Raw genomic sequence first — 20841 nt, forward strand, 5'->3', positions numbered from 1 at the left:
GCCATCGCTTGCTTTTTAGCACCCGTCATAACCATACTTTTGTTTTGAGATTTTGTTTACAATTTCTAACATTTCTTTTGCAAAGTCAATATGCACCACAAACGTATTTTGACCAAGTTGCTTTGAAGTAACCAGACAGAGGATGTATTTGTTGTTATTGCTGAAATTCAATTTCAGCAAGTACTAATGATTTATCTAACTTGGTGATGCAAATTTTAAGCTCAATTATTTCTAGAAACAAAAATCAAAAGTTCTTATTATGATAATTATTTATTGAATATTTAAGAAATACTTGGTGATGCAAATTTTAAGCTCAATTATTTCTAGAAACAAAAAACAAAAGTTCTTATTATGATAATTATTTATTGAATATTTAAGAAATAATTCATGGGGGTTGAATATATCGATTTTACCGCGGGTTGGCCCTTTATGACAAATATTTTTAAAATATCGGCATCGAGGGACAACCTGTGGTAAAATCTAGATATATTCAAGGCCTCATGATTTATTTTGATTCTACTAGGACAAATACGGCAATTCTTTTGGATCGAAGCGCTCTAGGTATAGGCAAATATTTGCCGTTCCCATAAATAAACGCACTTTCAAATTGCGATTATAGATCGGTATGACTTCTCCACCGGCAATGGACAACTATTTTTTATACTTAAATATAAGTGAAAGTCTCAGTGGTACAATAACCTTAAAACTCGGCACAATACACTGAAAAACCGTACTATAAAGAACGGGTTGTCACTTGTGAAATTGAATTGTGTGTGTGTATGAGAAAGAAAAGAAAGATGAAGATGGTTTCACTTATGTGTTTGTCTGAACTTACCCCGTCCTTTGTTTAAACTTAATACACTGGCCCGTGTAACTGTCAGCCTGCACCCACCCCGCCTCTTCATCTTCTAGTGCTTTTCTGGTTTATTTGTAAGAATAGCTGTCTTTCTCTTTCAATTCGAAGTTTTTTAAGTTTTTTTCAGTGGAGATGCATCTAATCCTTGCAAAACGAGATAGGTGTTTCATCATATATTTAGCTGTGGACGTGTTAGGCAAGTTGAGATATGTTGTTCTTAACTTTGATTATATTGACGCAAACTTGATACACGTTGCACAACAAGACGAGTATTAAATTGTACATTGTGATAGTGTTGGTTGTCAGGTTACTTCATGGTTTAGTCCATGGTATCTGTAAGTATATCAAAACCGCTTAGAATTAATGCGTGTTCTGAATGTAAAAAACATAGTCCAGAATAATAAAAAGTGTTAGAGTTAGCAATGTTAAAGATAGTTATACAAGGAATATACAATAAGAAAAGTCAATTACTGATAAGAATTAAAAAACTTCAGTACACACTTTTAGGGAAAACAAGTACCAATGCAGGTGACCCAATGCAGGTTACAATAATAACAACATGAGTTTTACTAAAGAGAAGCAGATGCTAGTTTGCAAGATTTGTGTCGACATAGAATTTCCGTTTAAACATGTTAAATGGCAGATAGAAAAACATGTGATGGAGCTGCACAGTCCATATGGATTTAAATGCACAGTGTGTAAAATTTTTTTCGAAAAGCGGAGACCAAGACATAGGGCAAACAGAGAAAACGGGCTTAAAGATAAGATACCAGTATACTCTGTTCAAAGAAATTGATGTCCAAGAGAATATCGAACTGGTTTGCAGAAAGGTCGAAACACGACCTAAGAGAAAGATCAGCTAGTAGGGGTCGATCTCTTACGAGAAGTTTAGAACGTAAAGACACTCGCAGAAAACGTAGTAGGTCACCATTGATAAAATGACGGTATGAACCCGTGCCGTCCAAGCGCCCCTCAAACACTGGTCAGACAAGGAGCGGTTCACTAAGACGGGACGGTACAAACACCAGGATCGTTCAGAGTCAATCAAACTTTATTTGTTTTGATTGCCTGCCTCATTCTTTCCCTTTTATTGGCTTGGTGTTTACTCCGGTGTTTTTGTGTACACCTTTGCGCTCGTTCTTATATCCGCAATCAGTTTGAAAACACAAATATTTTTAATCTTTGTATCTGTTCCTTTCTTATTGCAGATATTCACCATATTTTCAAAGGTCTTGAATTTTAACACTCTCGCCATAGCTTTGCTTTTCCCGCACCAGTCAGAAGCATTATTTTTTTTTGAGATTTTGTTTGCAATAACTAACTTTTCTTTTGCAAAGTCAAGTTTGCTCTTGGGAATCATAAACGTATTTTGACGAAGTTGTTTTTGAAGTCGTCATTCACAGGATGTTTTCGTATTAATTGCTGGAGTTTAATTTAAGCAAGGACTAATGGTTTATCGAACTTGTTGATACACTTTTTATGCTCACTTATTTCTAGAATCAAAAATAAAAGTTTTGGTTATGATTATTGTTTAATAAATATTTGTGACAGTATTATAATCATTAGTTATGTACTTTATAATAAAAGGAAACGAGTGAGACCACAAGACAAAGATTCAGAAATGGAAAACGGTCAATTTGTCTTCCTCGTACTCAATTTGTACAAAGTTGTCTTAAAATATAAGATGATTTCCACAAAGCTAACTCCGGTCCCTGTATAGTCCAAAAAGTGCGTTTTTGGAATGCGATAAATCACAATTTTTACTTATAAAAGTCTGCATACTAAGTTAGTGATTTGACTATCAATCAGTCTTTCTATTTGATTATTTTGTTGATTTATGTTTATATCTTGTATGTACTCCGGAGATTGTGTATTCGTATGTGTTACACGAATAATTGGACTGAATTAGTTTTACTCAAACAGAAACACTAGAGTACACATATCAGAAAACAAGCTATTCATGGTAAATGTTTACATTGCTTGTCCTTTCTTGTGTGTTTCGTTTGCGCTTTGTCGCTTGGAATGGTTCCAAAATAGTTCTTCATCTATTATGTTTTTTTATTTTCCTGCACGATAAAACAGTGGTGTTCGTGTATATCTATTATCTATTTCTTCTTGAAAGAAACTTCTTAAAAGCTTAATATTTTATAAGGTGGAAGACGTGAATGCTTCATACTTTGTATATAGATACCTTATGTTACGAAGTTCCTGTCTGTCACATGACCTTATCATTGACCTCATTTTCATGGTTCAGTGACTACTTGAAAAAAAGTTTAGTTTTTTTGTAATTTTAATTTCTCTCTTATTATGACAAATAAGATAACTATAGTTGGTATATGCGTACCTTTCAAGGTCATCATGCCCGTCAGACAGTTTTCACTTGACCTCGAACTCATTTCATGAATCAATGAATACGGTCAAGTATTGGTGGTCAAGTGTATATCTCAGATACTATTTTTTTATCTAAGATTTAAAAAAAAATTATAAAAAAATTATACTTCCAAATGGTAATAGTGAAAAGCAATTGAATTTAGAAAAATAGGCATGGTAGAATTAAGGAGATATTAAAACGGTACCAATTCAAAGCTCGTATAGCTATAAACAAACTATTTTGTTGTCTTGTATATAGAAGCAGAATGTGAAACAAGCTAGGGATGACGCATACACCATTTTATCTCAGAAATATTTCTTATCATACCTCGTATACATATCACCTGTTTTAAGGGAGTTCGCTTTTCAGTTTCAAAGTAATTACCTTTTCAAAACACTAGTTTATATAGATAGGGGATTAATAAAGGAATCCAAAGAACAAAAAAATATATAAGTCACCGTGCTTGTTTTCGAGATATTAGTCATTGAAATTTTGGCGGGAAAATATTCTCTCTTGACTTTTCATAGCTCTATCATTGACAAGTTGAAGTTCTCAAAAACTGATAAAAAGTAATTAAAAATTTATAAGACTTTTACAGATGGCTTATCATTATACATGTAAAAGATTTACAAAATAAAAAATGGGGGTCACCGGCAATTTTTTTTCAAGGCATTCAAATGGATAAACCCAGAGGATTCCGAAAATCTGACAAAAAAATAAAACATGACAAGCCAGCTTCCTTAAGAATTTCCATTTGTCTTTTGTGTTTGACCTTGATTAAGTTACTTATTTTTCTGGCCAATTGAAAAATATGCAATTATTATGAGTTTGTTAGAATAACTGTATTCTGTATAGATGAGCTTCTTGCAAGCCTACATGATCCTCGTAACCGTGACATCATTTGATGGAACAACAATTTAGGTTAAGGTTACATAGTCAAGTGTGTATATCAGGTGCTATTAGCATTATGAAACTATATTTTGTATATTCAAATTGACAGTGGACATGCATTATTTGCCGGTTTCATCTGACCTTGAAATATCCTGATTCCTTAATAAATGTATAGTTTTTGTGATTTGTTTTTATCTTTTTTCAAGACATTAAAATCATTTTGACCACTACATTTAGTGTATGGTTAATTGATTGGTGAATATGTCCATATTGCCGGATTCATATGAACTTGACCTCATGTTCATGGTTCTTTGAAAGCGGTTTACATTTTGTGGTTTGGTTTATTTCTCAAGAAACTATTAGCATGTGGTCAACTATTTTTGGTTTATTGAATGACTGTAATATGTACATATCTGTCTTGCTTGGTTCAACTTCATATGACCTTGATCTAATTTTCATGGTTCATTGGTTAGTAAGATGCCGTGATTTGATGTTTCTCATGTACTGTTGGTGACAGGACCACTACGTGTATATTTGATGTATGGAATAATTGTAAGGTGTACATGTATGTCGGGCATGGTTCTTATCCTGACTTCAGTCTTTTATTTGTTTGTGAGGAAATTGGTCCAGTTTATACACCAATAAATTCTTTAAAAAGGTGTTTAATCCCATAGTAAACGTTGTCAAGACAGAATTCAAGTTTAAATCAAACTCATTGCATTACAATACTCAAATGTCTTAAAACTTATTTGATTAATCTTAATATTTAAAGATCATAACTGAATTAAAGAAGGAAGGTTTGGCCGTTGTGCCCATAGAAGAGTTTGCACAATTTATAAAAGGGGGCTAATGTAGTTATGGGGTTGATGTCAATTCTCCAGATAAAGTAGTGCCTGGTACTTGTAAGTTAAACAATAACAGAAATACTTTACAGTGAATAGTGAAGCATTTTTTAAAGTTATTGCGCAATTAGATGGTAACAAGTTATCTGTCATGTGAAATTAATTATTTTGAAACATATCAGTGCTTGTGGACTGAAAACCAATTGTATTTCAGATAAACTCAATGATTTAATTATTTCATATTTTTTTATATGTACAATATGAGTTTTTTAGTGTCATTAAAACATTTATTATTCTACAGTGATCATTTCTATAAAAGAAAAGAATGTTAACTCAGAACAGTTTAAAGCTAGAAATGACAGCTGATTTATGGCACTCCTTTAAAGAATATTTTGAGTTTCAATCTACTTTGAACAGGTTGGGAACAAACCCTCGGAACGGTGATTATACCTTTATATGGGGTTTATCCGTCTGCACGGGTATAGAAAAGACAGCGAATCGAGGATATTTTTCATTTGGAATCTTGGTACTTGAAAGTAACACAGATCCGCACCATGTCAACTCATGTGGTATGTAAATGTGAACTTTATCTTTCTAATTCTGTGAATAATATTAAATAATATTAAATAATATTAACCATATAGTCATTGAACTTTAAGAATAATACACTCACTTCAACCGGAAGCTGTTTTATAAGATTCAATTTCTTCTCAAATGTGTATTTTTCAACATTTTTTCGGAAAAATTTTACACAGCCACTTTTGTTTCGTTATCTTCTACCATTTTCAACAATATGGAGATCACGAGATCAATACGACCTATCGAAATTCACCTTTTACATGTTTTGAAACAAAGGCGCAAGCAAAAGTATGGACCCAATATCACAAGAATACACTCACTTGAATTATGAACGTAATGAATAGTTTTATCCAGTGTGAATCTTTACATCAATTTTTATATATTATACAAAATCATAAATCTGTCCTACTTTCTTTTGGTATCAACATCAAAGAAAACGAAGAAAACTTACCTTCATTATACTGGATACCTAAATTACACAAAACTCAATATAAAGAACGATACATAGCTGGGTCTTCAAAATGTTCGACTAAACATTTTTCTAAAGTACTGACTACTATTCTTTCTACAGTTGAAGATGGGTTTCAAAAATATTGTGATGAGATATATTCTACCAGTGCTGTTAACCAGATGTGGATTTTCAAAAAAGATCTACTGCTTAATCTTCGATCACAATCTTTGCAAATTTGCAGCAACATAAAAACTTTTGAATTTTCTACGCTATATACTACTATTCCCCATGCTCAGTTGAAAGATCGACTTCACCATCTCATAAAACAGAGCTTTTTCTATCGAAATGGGAATTGTAGATACAAATTTCTGGTTTTGGGTTACAATAGTTCATATTTCGTGAAGAATCACACTGAATCTTTCAGAAAATATACTGAAGATGAAATTATTAAAATGTTGGACTTTTTGATCGACAATATATATATTGAGTTTGGAGGATTTATATTTCAACAGACAGTCGGTATTCCAATGGGTACTAATTGTGCACCCTTGCTGGCCGATTTTTTTTGTACTCGTATGAAGCAGAATTCATTCAGAACCTTCTAAAAAACAAAAAGAAAAAGCACCTTTCGAAATTCTTTTATTTTACTTTCCGATATATTGTTGATGTACTTTCATTGAATAACCCATATTTCAGCCAATACTTACAACTCATATATCCCAGTGAACTTGAAACTAAGGATACTACTGATACTAGAAGGACTGCTTCATACCTTGATCTTTTCCTCAATATTGACGGAGATGGACGACTTCACACGAAAATTTATGATAAACGGGACGATTTCAACTTCCCAATTATCAATTTCCCATCTCTCAGCAGTAACATAACCTCTGTCCCTTCGTATGGTGTTTACATACTGATAATTGATTGGTTATTCTCGTGTTTGTTCACACTATACGGACTTCATATACAGGAGTGTGCTACTTACTCAGAAACTGCTCCAACAAAGTTATGAGGAGGACAGATTAAAATTGACACTCCGTAAATTTTGTGGACACCATCACGAATTGGTGGATCCATACAATATGTCTTTGACCAAACTAGCTAAGGACATTTTTACCACATGGTCGATTGTAGTTTGTCATTACGTCGTCTAATCTTTTAATTACCAAATACTTATTCCCGATTGTGATTGTTTTGCTGAGTGTGAATTCGCATTACTATGAGACGTGTTACGGTACTTATCTATCCTAGATTCATGTATTTAGTTTTAATGTTGTAATTCTCATCAGATTTTGTCAAATGTGTTGACGTCTTTTCTATGATATTCATGTGTTATAGTTAAGAAAATTAATCACCGCCTTCATTTATTAGATTTGATTTTGTTTAACGTAATCTGTGCGATGTTTTACAATGTTTTACGTTTGAAGTTAAGATTCAAAACAAACCGGACATAGCTATATAATAGTTAATTGGTACCTTAGTTTGCTATTAATAAGTATTGAAATGTGCATTGTTTTTAAATGTAATATCAGTATTTAGTTTAAATATAATATTTAATCAATTCTAATTCTGTCCTATTCATTCAAATGTGACGATGTGACGTCATTTTTCATTTTTTGATGATCTGTTTTACAAATTCAAATATGACATCACTTGGCGTCGAAGTTTTGACTTATTCGGATGTGTCTATTTTTTTGTGTTGCATTTTGTCGGGTTATGTAATGTATTTCGGTTGTCCACTGTAAATAGTTAATACTTCAGTTTTATCATGTATATCATTTGCATAGTCATTTTATAAAATTTACTGTTTGCAAATGTATAAATCATTACCAACAGAAAACCCTGGCCGTTTTTGGCACAACTTTTTTGAGCTATTGGTCTTCAATACTGTTCAACTTTGTACTTGTTTCGGATTTCAAACTTTTGTATCTGGGCGTCACTAGTAAGTCTTGTGTGGACAAAATAAACTACTGGCGTATTAAATTTTAAACTTGTTGCCTTTTGTTAGCTATTATTCGTGTGTTTCTTTGTCAATTGTGTTCTCTTATTTATTTATATTGTAGTCCTGTAATGTTGTGTTGTCATTTTAATGTTATATTTCACATGGCCATAAAAGAGGGAGGTTTGACATGCCACAGTTCAACCCATTATTTTTTCCTTTAAAAACGTCCTGTACCAAGTGAGGAATATGGCCATTGTTATATCATAGTTCGTTTCTGTGTGTGATACATTTAAACATTGTGTCGTTTGTTTTCTCTTATTTTTGAGTGTGAATTCAAGGCAACAGTAGTATACCGCTCTTCAAAACATTACTATAAGACGTGTCACGGTACTTATCTATCCCAAATTCATGTACTTGGTTTTGATGTTATATTTGTTATTCTCATAGGATTTTGTATAATGCTTAGTCCGTTTCTGTGTGCGTTACATTTTAATGTTGTGTCGTTGATCTCCTCATATATTTAATGCGTTTTCCTCAGTTTTAGTATGATACCCCGATTTTGTTTTTTGTCCATGGATTGATGAGTTTTGAACAGCGGTATACTACTGTTGCCTTTATTTATGGTTTAATTTGTTGACGAATCAAATATCATAATTTCAATATTGAAACTATAGACTTATACAACGAATAATCATTGCACATAGTCATCGGAACATTGAATATCAGTTTTCTCCTTTGAATAAATGATATCTGTATCATAAATGCTGCCAGATACATTAAAAAAATAGCCACAACGGAGAGTACTCATATCTCCAAACTAACTTGTAAGTATATTAGATATACTTCACTTCTTTTGGTTTTGATTTTTGAATTAGCATCTCCCTTGTTTTTTGGTTTGTTGATGTTCTTATTCTATATATATAAAAAAAAAAAAACGATGATGGAATAAATATTCAATTTTTATAAATGTTCGTTTCCTGATAATTCTTTACATTGGAAAATTTTTAACATGATGCTTAGAAAAAACACATTACCTCACTTATTGAGGTACTTATATTTGATAGGGTAGTCCGATTGTAAGACGATTTTGCATTTTGATAAACTAAGTGTCTACGTATACATTCAGCTCATTTTTTTACGGTTTGGTTTAATTATTTGTATGTTATTGGGTAACTTTTATTGAGGTGGTCTCATCATGGAATCATTGGAAATCTCAAAACCACGATAAAGAATGAAACCCAAATAAATACATAAATAATGAATCACAAGTTTAATTTGCGTAATTTAATATCCATATTTTTTAATAATATCTACTTTTACATATCAAACAAATACAGTATAATTCTTACATTCACTTTGTTATTTTCCCCAAACGAATGCATGTCTTCTTCATTTATAGTATAATAGTAATGAAAATTTAAAATAAAACTCATAAAAATAGAAAAAAATTCGAAATGTGTGTCTCTACATTGTTAAATAATATCAACAAATACTGCAATCTTTGATACTGACAGTTGGCATCAATTTTATTTAACAGGAAAAAGTCAGTAAAAGCGGTAAAAAAAGTTTGCATGCCATCAAAGTGCCACCAAAACCCACCAACAGTAAGAAAAGGGAATTAAGAACAATGGTGGCGTCTAGGGATATTAGCAAGTGCTTTTCAGGAAGAAAAGACACCTTGTTCCAGAAGGTATGAAATAATAACAAATATAAAATATTAGAATGTAGTTAATTATATCTCTTCATTTATTGATCATGCTTAATGAATATAAAAACCTATTGGTCAATTCAAGAAAAAAAAAATGCAAGCATACCTCAGCAATAATTTATCAATTGTCAAAGCTTCACCTATTAAAAATGCCAAAGGAGTTTGGAATTGTAGTACTTAATATATTCGTTCATATTTAGAAAACACTTTCGGAATCATAAAGTGATTAATGTTTTATTATTGCCAAAAACTGACAACTATATATCTCCCAAATTATATACATGTTAGCAAATAGTAGAGCATCATGTTACCTTCAATTATGAACAAAACCAGTATCTTCGAGGTAGTAAAATGAATTAAAAGTGTTTAAAAAATGCATCGAGAAAGGTAGCGGCTTGATTTCTATATCGGCTTTTTTGTTTGTTTTATTTTCCGGGTTATAACATAAATAGTAATACTTAATATAAAGTATTATGATTAAACATTCTAATTCAAAATATTGATATGTTACACATGTATATATATATTAATGGTAATTAAACATTATCTGCGGTTTTTATATTTTTTTTTTATCTCTTTGAGAAAAGTTAATGGGTATATTTTGTTCTTTCTCTCAATTTTGATTCACTTTTTTGTTAATTTCTCGTCATCAATGCATTCAAGTTCTAAATCAACAGCTTTCACTATATCTGTTTTTGTTTTTCGTGATATATCAAAATATTCATTACGGTCACCTGGGGTGATGAATACCGGCTCATATTATTTTGTTGTTGCTAGATTATTCTCCACCACTTGTGATAGAAAGTCATTCCTATGATCCCTATTTTGTTGGTGAAATTCGTTAGCTCTCGATCTAATGGTTTTCCTTGGAGTGTTAGCTGCTTTTGATCAAAATATGACGAATTACGAATTATTTTTCTAAAGTTAAACATTTCTTCAGATAGATCATAGGAACATACGTAATCATCGTCAGCAGGTTGTAAGTGAAGTATGTTGTACATGTGATCTTGTAGCTGAAATAGTATGAAAATAAAATAAGTATAGGAAGATGTGGTATGAGTGCCAATCAATATAAAAACAAATTGTTCAATTTAAGAAAAAAAAAATGCAAGCATACGTATACCTTAGCAATATTTTATCGATCGTCAGAGGTTAACCTATTAAAAATGCCAAAGGAGTTTAGAACTTTTTTGTAATGCAAGTTTTTTTTTTGTCTTAGGCTTTAGAACTAGAAGTGGCAACTTCTGCCACTGTTGCACTCTCTGTCACCTGGACAAATGGATCATCATTTCGCTTTAAGAGCACACATGAGATAGAGCAACCAGAAGCACCATCAGTGAAATTGAATGAGGTATTTATTTTAATCACTATATTATTGTCTGCAACGTCTAATAAATACACTAAAAGAGGTGCCGCATGATAGAATTATTTAACAAAGGTATGATATATTGTTTTAGTTAAACAAATGTTTGTTTCTGTATTTACTAATATTAAGTTAATCTTTCGGTATTTTTATTAATATCTGTGTTCAATATATATATATATATATATCATTCAATCATTTTCCACATTTATGTAATTTTATATCATTTCATTTTTTAATGTTTTTATTTCCTTTTTCAGAGTATTAAAATAGATACCACTCAACAACCAGGTACCAGCACAAACACATCAAACAGCCTATTGTCCCCAAGACACCAACCGGCCAGGATGAGTGCAGAAATGGCCACACAAACCCAGGAAATTTTTTAAAGGAGCAGCTGACTGTTGATCCTAGCAGCTGCCAAGTTTGTTGGGAGGACCAAAGCGATCAAAGGAGGCTCTGGGTTTGCTGCTCCTTTAAAAACTGCAATTTCTGGGTGCATGCTATGTGTCGGGGCATGGGCTCCAAAACCAAATCTTCGTTAAGCAAAATAAAATTCCATTGTCCAAAGCACATTAGAAGTGCATGAATGTAGATAAAATAATAAATTATTTATAGCTCACCTCATCTAGTCTATCTATATTGCGACAAACTTCAAGCCATTTTTTCTTATCAGGTAGGCCAGATGGCATCCACATCTTGCTTTTGCTTTTAATGTTCTCCAGTACAAAATCACCACCTTCTCCTTTTGAATCATGCCCAATAGTACTGTAAGATTCGTTTGCTTCAATGAACGCCAAGACTTCTGGCGAACATTGTACTCTGACAAATGAATCTCTGGTAAATGTCTCCATATAAAAAGGCATATTGAAAACAAAGAATAATGGCGAACACTTTACTTTTCCTGCTTATATAGCAGTAGAGTTGTTGCGCCTGATTCCATCTCTAAATACATGGAGTGCCAGGCAGTAAGTGAAAACTACTTCTGACATAAACTTGTAGTTTCTAGAAGTGGCACCATTCAAATAGAAGTACCCTGTTAAGCTAGAGTTTTAATTTGTCTTCCCTTCTTGACGGCAGAAAGGGACAAGCAGTTTTTGTGCCATGGAATGCTTAAAAATCATTAGACTCTGCCAGCTTTTGTGATTTTAAGGAAATATAAAAAATATATAATAGATTAAATGAAACTACGCAATTTGTACATCAACTTGCATACATTTCATTTTTATGCCCCACTTAGGGGACTTATGATATTGGTGGGACTTGTTTCTAGCAAACGGCTTACGCCGTTAGCCGCCGGCAAACCGGCATGACACTTGTTTGTAAAAATATTTCGCACTGCGCATGCCCGGGTTACCCCGCTCGAGCCGGTTTGAATTGACCGGCTAAGCGGCGAAAAACATGGCTGACTGTTGTAAGAACCGAATTTGTGCATTTGAAACTGTATTGTTAATCATCTTTCTGTCACAATTACATTTGTTATGAATACATTGAATGATAAAATGAGTTGACACCTGTTATTTAACACGTATTTTACCACACTAAACAGTTAAAAAATCCCAAACATTTGTTTTTTTACTGATCAAAGGAATTGGATTTTGGTATGAGTGCTTTGTCATAAATTATCATCCATTTCATGGTCTTTCTATGCATCATCATTTCATATGTTGACATATAAATTAAACAAAACACAAATATAGAATTGACCTACATCCGATCCAGAACAACACCTGCAATCTAACTATTCTCACAATGTCAGGGGTCCTGTGTCCACTCGTGTCTGGGGGACATAACACTTTCTTGGTTTATGAAGCGTAAATAGAACCAAAGTCGTTTATTCAGATGTAAGTGACATCCCTTTTATTATTATCCCATCCATCGCTCACCTTGCTTTAATAAAAAAACTGATCAATAGTGGCTATGAACTATGATTTCTTTTGTAGATGGATGCTGAACACGTTAACAGTAAGAAATTAAGGTGGACCTGCTACATTTGTCACAATTCAGCTCCAAATCATTCCCTGGATTCACTGGATGCCCAGGAAAAGGCTAAGAAATCTTTAGTCTTTGTTGACGGAGATTATTGGTAAATTGTATTTTTTTAAATTATAATTACCTAATGTTCATATCAAATTAACCCTTTGACTCCTCTTGTAAATGTTATTCATTTATTTACCAAACCATCAACATACAAGTTCCTACAGAAACAAAATTAGTTTTATACACATATAAATATATGCTCCTACATCATGTACATAGAAAATAGGGATATGAAGTTAATGTACATAGGACAATATCACAACCAATACATTTAAAAAATCATATTATCAAGGAACAAGGCTCTAAGTCCTGTTTTGTAACTTTCAACAAACAAAGTTTAATGAGGGTTCATAGGAATGACACTTTCTATTTGTCCCTCTCTCTGTGCAGAGTCATGTCTGTTCATGACTTTGGCAGCGCTGTTGTTTAGTATTAGACTGCTTGCTGCATATAGGTTTGGTTAATGATCTTGAAAATCATGTTTAAAAGCTTAATCAGTTAATGAAACTTGTGTCCCCATTGTACAGGGTTTAATGGGCTGTCGGTTAGGTACTAATATTACTCCTGTTATATGTAGGGCCAGTCATGATTTTTACTTTTACACTACATTGTTCTCTGGTAAAAAAAAATGATTTGCTTTATTTTCAGAATTTTTTTTTATGAGAGTAATTAAATGCATGCATATGTTTTTTTTAATAGTGTCTATCAGAGGTGTCACAGTTGCCATTTGTGCTTTCATGCAAGTTGTGAAAAAGTTGAAATAGAATTCTCAATAACACAGGAATGGAAAGAAGTGCTATGCACAGTGTGTGCGGAGAAAGTTTAAGTGTAGTCGAAAAATCAGGACACAGGTATGTAAATTTTATTAATGTTTCATGTAGTTTATGACAATGGTGTATGAAGAGAAAAAAAAACTAATGATATCATGACATGTAGGAATGATGGTTTTGACAGGTTTCATTCTAATATATTTCAGCCCTTTGAGGTCAATTTTGTTCAAATTTAAAAAACTAGAGGCTCTAAAGAGCCTGTGTCGCTCACCTTGGTATATGTGAATATTAAACAAAGGACGCAGATAGATTCATGAAAAATTGTGTTTTAGTGATGGTGAAGTGTTTGTACATCTTACTTTACTGAACATTCTTGCTGCTTACAATTATCTTTATCTATAATGAACTTGGCCAAGTAGTTTCAGTGGAAAATGTTAGTAAAAATTTACAAATTTTATGAAAATTTTAAAAAATTGACTATAAAGGACAATAACTCCTTAGGGGGTCAATTGACCATTTCAGTCACGTTGACTTATTTGTAAATCTTACTTTTCTGAACATTATTGCTGTTTACAGATTATCTCTCTCTATAATAGTATTCAAGATAATAACAAAAAACAGCAAAATTTCCTTAAAATTACCCAATTCAGGGGCAGCAACCTAACAACCAGTTGTCCAATTCATCTGAAAATTTTAGAGCAGATAGATCTGGACTTGATAAACAATTTTTTCCACTGTCAGATTTGCTCTAAATGCTTTGGTTTTTAAGTTATAAGCCCAAAACTGCATTTTACCCCTATGTTCTATTTTTAGCCATGGCGGCCATCTTGGTTGGTTGGCTGGGTCACTGGACACATTTTTTAAACTAGATACCCCAATGATGATTGTGGCCAAGTTTGCTTTTATTTGGCCCAGTAGTTTCAGAGGAGAAGATTTTTGTAAAATATAACTAAGATTTACGAAAAAAATGGTTAAAAATTGACTATAAAGGACAATAACTCCTAAAGGGGTCAACTGACCATTTTGGACCTGTTGACTTATTTGTAAATCTTACTTTGCTAAACATTTTTTCTATTTACAGTTTATCTCTATCTATAATAATATTCAAGAAAATAACCAAAAATAGCAAAAATTTCCTTAAAATTACCAATTCAGGGGCAGCAACCTAACAAAGGGTTGTCCGATTCATCTGAAAATTTCAGGACAGTTAAGATCTTGACCTAATAAACAACTTTCATCCTGTCAGATTTGCTCTAATTGCTTTGGTTTTTGAGTTATAAGCCAAAAACTGCATTTTACCCCTATGTTCTATTTTTAGCCATGGCGGCCATCTTGGTTTGTTGTGCGGGTCACCGGACACAATTTTTAAAATAAATACCCTAATTATGATTTTGGCCATATTTGGTTAAATTTGGCCCAGTAGTTTCAGAGGAGAAGATTTTTGTAAAAGATAACTAAGATTTACGAAAAATGGTTAAAAATTGACTATAAAGGGCAATAACTCCTAAAGGGGTCAACTGACCATTTTGGACCTGTTGACTTATTTGTAATTCTTACTTTGTTTAACATTTTTTCTATTTACAGTTTATCTCTATCTATAATAATATTCAAGATAATAACCAAAAACAGCAAAAATTTTCTTAAAATTACCAATTCAGGGGCAGCAACCTAACAACGGGTTGTCCGATTCATCTGAAAATTTCAGGGCAGTTAGATCTTGACCTGATAAACAATTTTACCCCATGTGAGATTTGCTCTAAATGCTTTGGTTTTTGAGTTATAAGCCAAAAACTGCATTTTACCCCCATGTTCTATTTTTAGCCATGGCGGCCATCTTGGTTGGTTGGCGGGGTCACCGAACACAATTTTTAAACTAGATACCCCAATGATGATTGTAACCAAGTTTGGTTGAAATTAGCCCAGTAGTTTCAGAGGAGAAGATTTTTGTAAAAGTTAACGACGGACGACGACGACGGACGACGGACGACGGACGACGGACGCCAAGTGATGGGAAAAGCTCACTTGGCCCTTCGGGCCAGGTGAGCTAAAAAAGAAATACAAAAAGAGACTCCTGCATTCTTGATTTAAGACAGGTGTATGCTAGAAAATAACTCACCATTTTTGTTTATAAACATGGTAACAAAATCCTGCAAAAATTAATATATAATGTACAATAATGTGTCTATTATATTGTATTGCAGTGATACTGAATATGTGGTATATGTACTGGAAGATAACAAATTGAAACGTGTGTCGAATATTGAGGATGTTGCTTCAACATCTACATGTACTTCCACCTCTGTGACCTCTAATACATGTACCACTGTCACATGGGATGATAAAAGTATAAAACTGCTCTTAGAGCAGTTCAGACAAATGGAAGAGTCTAAGAAGCCAGTTAAAAACAAGTGGCAACTTATGAGTGACAAGATGAAAAGGTTTAATTATGACTTTTCATCAGAGCAGTGTAGACTCAAAGTCAAGTCATTAAAAGAAAAACAGCTGAGAAACCAAAAACTCAGCAACAAAAGTGGGGAAGGCAATCCTATAGAAGACACCATTGATGAAAAGCTGGATGAGGTATTTTTAAACCAGCCTGATGTAAATCCTGTACATGTTCTCCAGAGTTAAGAGAAAACTGGTAAAATTGCTTTTAATTATTCAATACCATAAACATATTAAACAAAAAGAAAATAATATTTGGCCATATAAACTTGAAAACAGAATGTTATCACATGATTTTCAGCCCTCTTAAAGTAATTAATGAGACAGAATTTGGTGATTGAAATACATACAAAGTAGATTAACAACTCTTACCTTTGAAAAAAAAACAACACAAGTAACTTTACAAGGATTTTAAAACAACATATTTTTTACCTCTAGCGTGTCTAATGAAGATAAATCCAGAAAAGCGATTTACATGCAGTTAAATTTAGCTTTTGAATATTTATTATTAATAAGTATGTAAGATGTGGATCGTGTCTTTTTGGCATATATTTCATATTCTTTCTTATACATATATATGACAAAAGAATTAGCATAAACACGATGTATTACTCCCAAGGTCCAACTGCCTAACAAAGCACTCCACTGGCCCTTAAGTATCAAGAACTTGATTAGAATCAAAATTTATGGAAACAATTCATATTAAGTACAGTGTACCAGCATCTACTGTGTCACAATATTGAGGTCATACCACAGAATTTGTCAAATTAGATTTTGCAGGTATTTTCAAGTGCCTCATCAACTTCTACAACAGTTGTCTTGAAATTATATCAATGCTCTAGCAACCAAACCTTCTCATGTTTTTTTGTTTTTTGTTTTAGGTGCTTCAGAAGAAGAAAGAAAACACAAACTTGAAGGAGTAAAAAGAAAAAAAACTGAAGATAGTGGAGATAGTGAAGAAGGTACTGTAGTTGTGTGTTTATTAGATCCTAATATTATATTGGCTAAAAGTCAGTCAGCTGACATGTAGAAATCCAAAGTAGTAGTAGTAGCCGGTCCAAATTTTTGGTTTGAATTGGAGTGATGCCAAAGAAACCATTATCTCTACTGCTTCATAATGGCATTATAAGAAGTGTTATGATTTATCTATTGGGATGTGAGTTTGAATCTTTCTAATTCAGTGAAGCTATTTATGCAATGTGAACTCCTGAATAGAGTTAATAGCATAGGTTAATATTAAAATGATGAATTAAATAAATCATTGATTCTAATAGCTCTTCAATGCAATAAACACAATCTTTACTGATTTCGCCAAATTTGGACACCCCTCTGGTTCTGATCTGGACTGGAAAATTGATATTTCTTCTTGCCTGTTGCCTAGGCAATATAATTTTTCCTGGTAAACTTCACCACCTGTGGGCGGTCTTCAATTTGTGATATTGTTAAAATATGTCCCACTTGAGCGATTGTTGGTCATTTTCCTTAGTCTTTCTGTATTGTGCTTATGAATTATTGGTATTTATTGAAAACCTGAATGATTCGTCACAATTTGTTATTAAGATACTTTAAATTTACAGCTGGTTCAAAGGGAAAGAAAAAGAAAAGGATGGAAAAGGGAGAAGTTGATGAAAGATTGGACAATCTCCAAAAGACCACAGAAAGGCATCACAAGGAAAAGATGGAAGTGTTTAAAGAATTCACAAGCATTCTGCGAGATCTTGTTCCAAAAAAATGACATGATTTTTCTATTAACTGTTTTTGCATTTAATGCATTTGATTGTTATTTTTAGCTTTAAATTTTTTTTTACAATATTATGTTAAAAGTATTGGCGATGGTATGCTCTAACATGTTAATATTCTTTACTGCTAGCCTTGTGAGGATCTGTACAAGTATAAAATCATAAATTCAGGTAGGGGAAGATTAACAAAAGCTTAAAAGCCAATGAATGTATCAAAACTTCTTATTATGGTTGGCAGTAACAGCCTGTTTTAATTATATTTTATAGTGTTGAATAAGAGTAACTTGTTCATAGGCAATTGTAACTTTAGTTTTTATTTTCATTATATTTTTTTATACAGTCTGTTAGAGTAGACAGAAAAGTGTGTGGCAGTGATTGTGTTGAAATTGATTTGTCATTTAAGTGTGCATGTTTTCCCCAGGGTAACTTCAGAACATAATCTGTTTTGCTGTTGTAGCTTGTCTTTGGTAAAATTCCTGTGTACACTAGCCATGAAAATATGTATGTTGTTTAGTGATCCAACAGAGAAATCAGTTGTACTGGTTGAATAATTAAAGAGACTAATAGAATTAAAAAACTAGTTTGTTAACCGTTCTCCTACTAACCCTGTAAAAGATGCATACCCCAAAATAAATTATTGAGAATTTTCTTTTATGTATTTTTTACTAAAAAAGAAAAGTTTTAAAAATGTGTAAACTGTACACAGTTTCTCTGAAAATAATAACAACTTTTCAATGACTTCAAAGCACAAATGTTGTAACTTGTATATAAAATATATAGAAAAACAAATCACATATCTATCTACCCAAGACAAATAATGTGGACATAGATTAGGGCTGACACGATTTTTTCCTAATTGTAGCCTTAGCAAAGAGGATATTCAAAAGTATTGAAATGTATTGTCTATATACTTTACAATGATTTATAATGTCATAAACAGTCTTTCTTTGTCCTTGACAGATTTATTTTTTATTTTTTTTAAATATGTATTTCCAAGAGGAACTTGTTTACATTTGTTACGAATAAAAGTTATTTGTTATATTATTTCATGTCTTTAATACTTATTCAAACTTTGCAAACATTCATGAAAAAGAACAGTCAACTGTTATCAGAACATTTACAACTTGTCATCTTAAGGTTTTGACATGGTAAACACCCATATAAGTTATTTATTCTTGAAGTGTTCTAAAGGATCATATCCTTGTATAGAAAAATGAATGGAAATGGGGAATGTGCCAAAGAGACAACAACCCAACATGTCAGTTAAATAGCAAAAACAGCACAGGATGACTCGTGCGTCTTCAATGAGCTGTGAGGAATCCTCACACCCAAGGGTAGCCTGCATCTGACCACATAACAATATGTAAACTAAACATTCAAGAACATACTCGTGATCATTCAAGTAATGTTGGTGTTTGGAAAGGATCTGGTTGTCTGTTGTCTTATATTTATGTCAATACAAGTCTACCGTAAAAAAACATGGTATCTTTGGACATTTCTTTTGAAAGAATTGCAAGATAATCATAACAACACAAAAGAAAGAATTCAAATAGTTCTCATTACCACCAATTTATATCATGAAAATATTTTCATATAAATGTCCGCAGTGCTTGACAGAATATTAGTTTCAGAGGCAATAGCAGATCAAGAATTTTCGTTACAAGGAATCTACTTTGTCAAGTGTAGAAGTCCCTATATTCTATAGTACCCTCAAATTGAAGCTTGAACGTAAATCTTAACCTTGTCACTGAAACATAAAATATAGATCAAAGTGACCAACTGGCGTGGCTGCTGACCTACTCTTCAAACCAAATTACAGGCAAGCGTAGAAGTCCCCTAAAGTATCCTTAAACAAGCGCTAGGACATTAAAGTTTTACCTTGTCACTGAAGCATAAAAACTAGGTCACAGTCACCTTCTTTAACCTGGATTCTTGATCTCATATATGCATCTGCATGCAGGCTTAGAAGTCTCTATATCTTACAGTTTCTAAAGAAGCTTTGACATGAACTTGAACCTGGTCACTGATGCATAAAATCTAGGTCAAAATGACCTTCTTTTGCTTGAATGCTCACCTACTCAACGACGCAAATTCATGCAAGATTAAAAGACCTACATCATATGGCATATTATCTAGAGGCTCATACAAGCATGTAATGACAACTAGTACGAACAAGATTTCATGCACGATCACAACTGATGGTCGTACTACTAGGCAAGCTGGAGCTTGTAGCTCAGATAACATCCATCTACTTTTTACTTTTTCACGCTATATTTTTTCCGCAGCTTGCCTGGTACACAAAAAACCAAACCGTGTCCAAAATAAAAAAATAAAAAAAGACAACACAAAAAACTTAAAATTGAGTGACACGAATTCCACTAAATATCGGCGTGAACTCATGAACTCGGGTGGGAAAATTCCCGACTTCTTGCGCGAAAATTGAAGGGAAGGACAGACAATATGCCACCACCCAACTTTTAGCAGCAGGGCATACACAAAACAAACAATCAAGGTTTTCACAGCTTGAAAAAAAGGACGAAGGACACAATTTACCCTCATTTTAACTTGCATACAATGAGCTATCTATTCAAGCGGTCACAGACAATAAATGCAATTGTATTTTAAAAAGAGATAGAGAATTTGTAGATCTTTATTTTAGCAAGATACAGATTGATAATTCAGTAAACTTGGCATAAACATTACAAATGTTCATGTCTACATAACTTCAAAGAAATCTTAACCTGTTGGCCATATTAAATCTTTTCAAAGCCCCTTCTGCATTTCGCTCCTGTTGATCAAATAGGGGATTAATAGGTGGCATTAAATCATCGTCCTCTTCCA

The 20841-nt window shown here is 32.7% G+C and overlaps 1 protein-coding gene and 1 long non-coding RNA gene across 2 annotated transcripts; both read left to right on the top strand.

Annotated features, from left to right (window-relative positions):
• Window positions 1-12949: 12949 nt before the first annotated feature.
• Window positions 12950-16463, top strand: LOC143076289 (uncharacterized). Its single transcript, XM_076252021.1, has 3 exons — window positions 12950-13092; window positions 13746-13897; window positions 16018-16463. The coding sequence occupies exons 2-3, from the start codon at window positions 13830-13832 to the stop codon at window positions 16445-16447; spliced, it is 498 nt and encodes a 165-aa protein (XP_076108136.1). The 5' UTR covers window positions 12950-13092; window positions 13746-13829; the 3' UTR covers window positions 16448-16463.
• A 230-nt stretch (window positions 16464-16693) lies between these two features.
• Window positions 16694-19045, top strand: LOC143074672 (uncharacterized). The gene is made up of 2 exons (XR_012977998.1): window positions 16694-17223; window positions 17839-19045. It is a non-coding gene; the product is annotated as an uncharacterized LOC143074672 (long non-coding RNA).
• Window positions 19046-20841: the final 1796 nt, after the last annotated feature.

The sequence above is a fragment of the Mytilus galloprovincialis genome, chromosome 5 (genome assembly GCF_965363235.1).
Source record: "Mytilus galloprovincialis chromosome 5, xbMytGall1.hap1.1, whole genome shotgun sequence".
In the NCBI taxonomy this organism is placed as follows: Eukaryota; Metazoa; Mollusca; class Bivalvia; order Mytilida; family Mytilidae; genus Mytilus; species Mytilus galloprovincialis.